General features: G+C 51.2%; 1 protein-coding gene across 1 annotated transcript; it reads right to left on the reverse strand.

Annotated features, from left to right (window-relative positions):
• Positions 1-1,111: 1,111 nt before the first annotated feature.
• On the reverse strand, positions 1,112-6,173 carry LOC105704446 (cytochrome P450 307a1-like). The gene is made up of 3 exons (XM_012433661.2): positions 5,771-6,173; positions 1,846-2,637; positions 1,112-1,739 (listed from the first exon to the last, which is right to left on the reverse strand). Exons 1-3 carry the CDS (start codon positions 6,171-6,173, stop codon positions 1,411-1,413), a joined length of 1,524 nt encoding a protein of 507 aa, XP_012289084.1. The 3' UTR covers positions 1,112-1,410.
• Positions 6,174-7,219: the final 1,046 nt, after the last annotated feature.

Below are 7,219 nucleotides of genomic sequence, written 5' to 3' on the forward strand. Positions count from 1 at the left end.
TCACGGTAATTAAATAACAAACACACAATGTACAGTACAACTCGAGGAGGAAGAAACGTCAAGGTAGACTCACTTAAATGAAAAAAGAACTAACAATAAAGTTTAAGAATAATTAATAGGATTAATAAACTAAAGCGTAACCGCGGTTTGTCTCTGATAAAGAAAGACAACAGTCTTCGAAGGTGTTTCTTCCTCTCACGCGTACACATGCATACAACACCTCGGGGCAAAGACGTTCCTTCTCGGGAGGAAGAAGCGAAAGGAACGTCTTCGCTCGCCTGAAAGAAGATATAACTTTAGCCTCTAGGTACAATCGTCTTATCGCTTCACGCCGCCACTAAACGTGACAAGAGAAATGGCGAGACAGGCGTTCTCCAGTAATCCGCAAAGGCCCGGCGTCCTTTCGCGACAAAGAAGTCTGAAGTCTCGGCGCATCCGCGAGAAGAAGAAAACCAGGAATCCCGAAGAAAGGCGGAAAATGTCCCGCTTAGACGGACTCGAATCCTGAATTTCTTCTTCTCGCTTGGCGAGTCTCTTTTCGGAGCGTAAAGCCTCCGCGTAAAGGAGGTCCAGTTGTGTCCGAAATTGACTAACCTTAAAAACCTAGTAATGTCAGTAAAGCTTTCTTCGTTCGAAAGGTGCGATCCTCGGAACCGGAAGTCGGATATAACATTAACATAAGTTAGGACTACGGGCCGGCTTCTTCTTCCAGAAGCTTCGCTCGCGGCGGGTCCGCCATTTTGGTTCCCTTCCGCGGCGTCAAGTTTGACCGTTCGAGTGTACCTCAAATTTCTCTATTTCAAGTCTATAAGCAATCTACACTAATTTGCATCTATAAGAAGAGGGCCCCGAACTTCCTACGAAGCTTCGGTCGAAGAAAATGGCCGTCGAGGACGCCATCGACATATCAAACAATATCCTCAGGGTCGCGACGTAATATCTAAACCGTGAAGAAGTGAGGACGTCCCCGAGACGTCTTCAAGATGTACCGTCGATGTCACTTGTCAAGTTTCGAGAATATGTCTCCCTATGTTATAAATAATTTAACGAGTCCGCTTTCGGACATCGGTATAAGTTTCACCAACTCCCCAGAGACATCTACGAGATGTCTGCAGAACTAGAAAGTAGACATCGATCGACCGGTACTTCAGATATCCGTTCGGTGTTAATAACACACCGTTGAAATATCCTACGACGTCAAAATGACCGTTAACAAAATTCTCACGTACCCCACCCATAGAATTTGCTATCCGGGCAATGCAACAAAGAAGAAACAAGGGAACCCCTAGAAGAAGAGCGGTCTTCGACTAGTCACAGCCGTCCCTTGTGAAGTAGCTCGAAGCTAACTGACTTCTTGTGCAAGAACTGTCCCCGTTGGCTAAATTTCATCGACTCTTCAAATGAATCGCCTTACCGCCTCTCGAAGCGGAAGTTGAAGGTATCTTTAGGAAGCGCGAGGTTACCGATAGGAACCTTATAGCTCTCCTGCTCGATGGGGCAGATGGTGAAGTTCTTCAGGATGGTCGCCAGCATGGAGAAACTAATATTCTGGACCATTTTGTAGCCCATGCAGGACCGACGACCGCCGCCGAATGGAAGGAAATGTTCCGGCTTGGTCAGGCGGTCTTCTTGGACGAAGCGTTCGGGCTTGAACTCTTTCGGGGCATCCCATAGCTTCTCCGACATGTTCAGATCATAGTTGTTCAGGAAGATGAACGTATTCTTCTTGACGCGGTAGCCTGCAAGATAGAAAGTAACTATTAGTTCAGCATTTTCCCCGGTAGAGCGGTAATTCTACAGAAGTGTACACGGTTCGGCGAGGCTCTGAGCGGTGGCACCACTTACCAGCAATAGAGCTGTCCCGGCTGGCAACGTGGGGGACGATGGGGCTGGCGATGAGCCTGATGGCCTCGAGGATGATGGCTTCGGTGTAAGGCATGTGTCCCCTGTTCTCCAGTCCGACAATGTCAGTCGCTGTCGAGACCGAGTCGATCTCTAGCTGGGCTTTTTTCTGGACAGCCGGCTCCGAGACCAGGAATCCCAGAACCTTGACCATGAGGTTCCCAACCGCGGAATGGCCGCCGATGATGTCTTCCAGGGCGAAGAGGGCAGCATCCCAGGATAATCTAGGCTTGCGGTCCATCTTCACGTAGTTCACCAGGCAGTCCACGTAATCCGTCTCGAGGACGGATTTGCTCCAGCCGGAGTATCTCTCCTCGATGATGTTCTCGTTAACGAATTCCCTGATCTTGTGGCTCCAGTGCGCCATCTTCGCCATGTTGCGTCGATGAAGGGGCATCAGGAAGGGCAGGAAATCCGCGGCGTAGCCTTGGTTCACCTCGAAGAACACCAGGTCGAAGTTCTCCACCATCCTCCGGAAAGCCGCGTGCTCGTAACCGAAGCTCCTCGAGCAGAAGTATCTGGTGAAGATGTTGGCGCAGCTGTGGAGGATCAGTGACTTCGTCTGGAACTGCTTGTCGTAGGTGTGGTCCAGACGGCTCATCAGGAGGACCATTTGCTGGGAGATGATGCTGTTCAAGTGTCTGTAGCGATGGGTGAAGGTTCGCGGGAAGGCGTGGACCCATAGCATCTCCCTGCGGGATTTCTGCACCTCCGACCAGTCGCAGAATGCCAGAGCTGAAAATAAAGAGGAAATATGACGCTATCCGCTCTACACCAGAAAATTCACCCTTAAACGCGATAAGATGATGAAATTTATTATTATTATTCTACCCAACGATCCAGCGGTGTCGCAAATACAAGAGAAAAGTGTAACCAGCGTTGAAGACGCCTCATTAGGTACCAAACGAGTGGGCGCTAAGGTTCTCCAAAATGGCGGCGGACCTGTCCGACTTCCTACATTTACTACTTTTGCATGGATGGTACCGTGATAGCAAAATTCAATGTTATAACTTCTTGGTGCAAGCCACATTTCTGCGCCCTATATGCAGTCTTCACCGGCCTGGCATCAGGGAAGGAACAGCGAAGAAACGAAACAGAGCAGAAAATCCCACGAGGAGGGGACGGCGTGTCTCGCTCGAGTGCTCCAGGAGTTCTGTGGTATTCCACGAGTACTCCGTATTCGACCTTGACCTCAGTCCTCTACCCAAGAACACGCGACAAGACGCGGGAAGAGTACTTTTCTCACCGACGCGAAGTCACGCCATAACCTCTACCCGGTCCCGTTTCCCGCCGATTCGAGCCTGAAATATACCAACAGGCACGGACGAAGAGACGAAGCGAGGCAGGAAACTCGTGGCGAGGCGGGAAAGGGGCCTGGAAAGGGGACCAGCGCGTCTCGGTCGAGTGGGCTCGCGAGATGATGCCTAAGATTCCCTTGACCTTGAGCCGATGGAGACCATCTTGGTCCCAGCATTCTAGGTAGATATATTCCTCTAAGCGAGGGAAAACTAAATCTGATGTTAAATACTCGGTGAAAGGATCTGGGACTACTCTTCCAGGTCCTTTTCGATTTATCTTTACAAGAGAAACTCCTACGGGAATTACGAGGAGCCGAAGAAATGGCTCCATCCCAAAGGACGCCATCTTGGTCTCGGAATTCTGGGCAAGTATGTCCCTCTAAACGAGGGAAAACTAAATCTGATGGCAAATACTCGTTAAAAGGATCTAGGACTACTCTTCCAGGTGACTTTCCTTTTCTTAGAGGATGGAAAACTTCTGAAAGAGCCAGCAGCCGAAGAAGTGGCTCAGGCCCAGATAGTGCCTTGCAATCTCAGATCCTTCCAACTTCTTCCAGGTGCTCTGGATTACTCCGAAATACTCGCAGATAGCCCCTGATACACCCTGAAGTCCCCTTGACCTTGCGCTGCGAGACGACCTTGGCTCCGGATCGCGCACCTCGCAGGTGCCGAAGAATGCGTCGACGCATTCCTTTTTCCCTGGCTCCCTCCCACGGGAGACACGCGACCGAATAGCGAGCGCGCGTAGGCCGCGGCCCTGCACGCACGCGGAAATGCAAGGTCGGCCAGAAAAAAAGAAACACCAAGTAGCGGCGTTTGCAGAAAGACGACTCATCGGCGAGTGCAAGGTGCGCGGCTTGCCCGAGGAGAGTCGGCCCCGCTTCTACACGCATCAACAAGCGGGAAGACACGTCCAAGATGGCGGCCCTACACGAAAATTAACTCCTATTAGCGTGTGTAGCGACGCGCTCGCTCGCGTGTGCGCTCGCCCACTCACGTGGCGCCACGAAAGCAAGGTCGTTACCACGCGAGCCAACCTCCGGCATTTCTTCACTTTCTGGGTCTGGGATGTTTATATTTAGAAGCGGCCCTCGAATCGGACCGCCGATAATCATTATCGGGCCTTTTTCTTACTTTCTTGTTACCTCACGGAACAAGAAGACGACGACGAGGACCGCCGGCATCGGGGCTTCCCTCCTCCACCGCGACCTCTTTCGCCTCTTCTTGTATGGGCCGCACCGAGATGTTTATATTTCGAATCGACCGATTTAACTAATTTTACTGACGGATAAAGAGATTAAGCACGAAAGGATAGAGAACGAGTACATTAACGGAGGCTTTAATTACTTCCCGGGGTTTAGAAATCTAATTTTAAGAGCGCAACGCTACTAGTGGTGGCCGTAGGTTATGGCCGCCATGTTTTTCCTTTTCCCCCTTTTTTTTTTCGGTATGTCGAGACGCGGGATTTCTTCTGCAGGAAAAGCGAAAGTCTGTGGCTAATCACGTGATGCTACTTCAATTTCTTCACTTTCTAGGCACGACCTGTTTGCGCGGGGAAGAATTACTATTACGGACTCGTGAAAATGATTACAGTACTCGGTTTGCAGTATTGTGCAATCCCGGGAAAGGGTGGCAGGAGAAAAGTGACTCGTAGAGGTTATTTCCACTCTTCCTCGACACTTTCTCCCAGTTTTTTGTCGTCAGAAAAAGGAATGAGAATGCCTGAGGATGCCAACGGTATAGAATTTAAGTCATCATACATTCTTCAGGGATTGCATATTTTTAGAAAATGTTACGTCTTGCATCAGGATATTAGCGCGTCTTGGACCCGATCGGACGCCATTTTGGTACCGCATTGGAGAGCATGTCTGGATATAAAAGCCAATGGATCATGCATAAATGTAGTTTCCGGGTCCGACGTGTTTACTGCGTCGTGGTAAACAAAGTAGCAGGACGTCGCGAACTTGAGAAAATGTTAATACCCGTTTTTAGAGTGGAGCTAGGTCAGGAAAAATTCTACGCAGAAGGATAAGGATATCTTCAAGGAAGATCTATCGGAAAAATTGTCCCATCAGCGCGACGCGCTTCGGCGAAACTGTCGCGTCTTTTCCCTGAACATTTACAACCAAGCATTAATGCCGATAGTCCGATGTTTGACCGAGATACGACAATGTTGCTGTTAATTTGCTGCATATGCGACCGTAAAAGCGAGCGGCGGCCAAACAAGGTCCTGCGCACTTTCCGAACTTCCGGGTGTGTTATAATGATTACGCGTTACGCTACCACGTGTGACCCGATCCCAGTAACAGCGTGCAAAATGGCTGACAATCATCCCGGAGGTTTAAGAGACCCAAATGACTATGAAAGATAAATCGACAATTCAGTTTCGACACCCTGGGAGAAGTTGGACAGGATTGGCGCCCCATTAGGACGTGTGGTGATCATCGCTTCGCGGAACGGGTCTGATTGATGTGTCGTAATGACTCGTTAACGACGCGTGAGGTGGAATGAAGTAGAATTAATTGAAATGAAGTAACTGGAGATGCGAAAAGTAAAGAATGGGGTCTTACAGTTCTCCTTGTTGCCGCAGAAGAGCTGGTGGTATCTCGAGAAGTTGGGCCTGGAGTCGAAGTGGTGGCCCTTGGTGATGAGGACCTCCTTGATGTTCTCCAGACCGTTGACGACGATGCAGGGGACGGAGCCCATCTTCAGTTTGACGACCTGGCTGTCGTAGACCCGGGCCAGGTCGGCAAACGCCTTGTACGGAACGTCGTACTGGCCCAGTATGTGAAGAGACCCCAAAATGGGCCAAGGCTTCGGGCCAGGAGGTTCCGGAAGCAGCGAGACGCCATCGTCGCACTCCTTCTTGGATCTCTTTTTCACCCGGAGGTAATCTACGAGGATGAGGAAGAGGCACACCAGAGTGCCGGCGATGAGGAAGTACGAGGTAGCGCTCACAATGATGAAAGCCATCTTCCTTTCGGATCTACAGGATCTACTGGATCTACTGGAAAGTCCTCGCTTCTATGTCCTGGACCCTGGAGAAGTTCTCCCCACCTATCATGGACGCCCAGCACCCCGAGCTGGATCTTTCCTTCTGAGTTATTCTACTTCCAGGACCTTTTCCTTAGATCCAAGTTCGAATCTTCCTGCAGACCCCAAACGGTTCCGCAGCTCAACAGCGGCCTCTTCGGTAGGTTCTTCAGGGATGACTGGGATACCTGGAGGCCGTTCAAGGGAGACTTCGATGCTCGTCGACGATCACGTCCCCGAGGTCCTTCGGCTCTCCAAAGAGTCGAGACCCGTCAGCAACCAGACTCTCGGGCAGGAACCTTTGCCCTAGTGCCCTAGACCCAGAGGATGACGACTGCCTCTCGTTCCAGGAAGTCGCTGCCGGGTCCCCAGCTGGCGAGGTGGACTTTGTTCCCGTTGCAGAAGTCGGGGGTCCTCCACGTGGCGACGCTCGATTCTAGGATCCTCAGATCGTCGATGGGTCTTGGTGGATCCTGGGGCGTCCTGGGGCGTTCTTCTTGTCGATGATCACCGGTTCTTCTCGGCGATCTCTGGTCAAACTTCCGTCTACGTTCGGTCCCTGTGAAGTCGTCCAGACGAAGTCTTCGCGCAGTCGGGGCGATTCCTCGGAACTCGGCTAAGGGCCGGCCAACCGAAGTTCTAGGTCAGGTTAGGTGCGTTAGGTGTGCGTAGTGCGTACCGGCGCGTACCACGTATTGTCTGTCGGTCTGTCTGCGAACCGTTTACCGATCTGACTCGGTCTGGGGATAGGATGGTGGCCGGCTATCTTATATAGCGAGGTAATGTAGTCAGCACATTTACGTCGCTGCTCACCCCATACATATGGATTCAGGCAGGGCGTCCGACTGTACCCCAGGAGACGAATTTCAAGAAACATACCGCAGGGAGGGGTAACGCTGTCCGCGGGGAAGGGGGAAAAACTGACAGGGGGTACGGGGCCCAGAGAGGGAGGCGCGAAGGGACGCTTCTTGCCCTTGACGGCTGTT

This window comes from Orussus abietinus, unplaced genomic scaffold (genome assembly GCF_000612105.2).
Source record: "Orussus abietinus isolate OABI.00-Male unplaced genomic scaffold, Oabi_2.0 scaffold6, whole genome shotgun sequence".
NCBI classification, from domain to species: Eukaryota; Metazoa; Arthropoda; class Insecta; order Hymenoptera; family Orussidae; genus Orussus; species Orussus abietinus.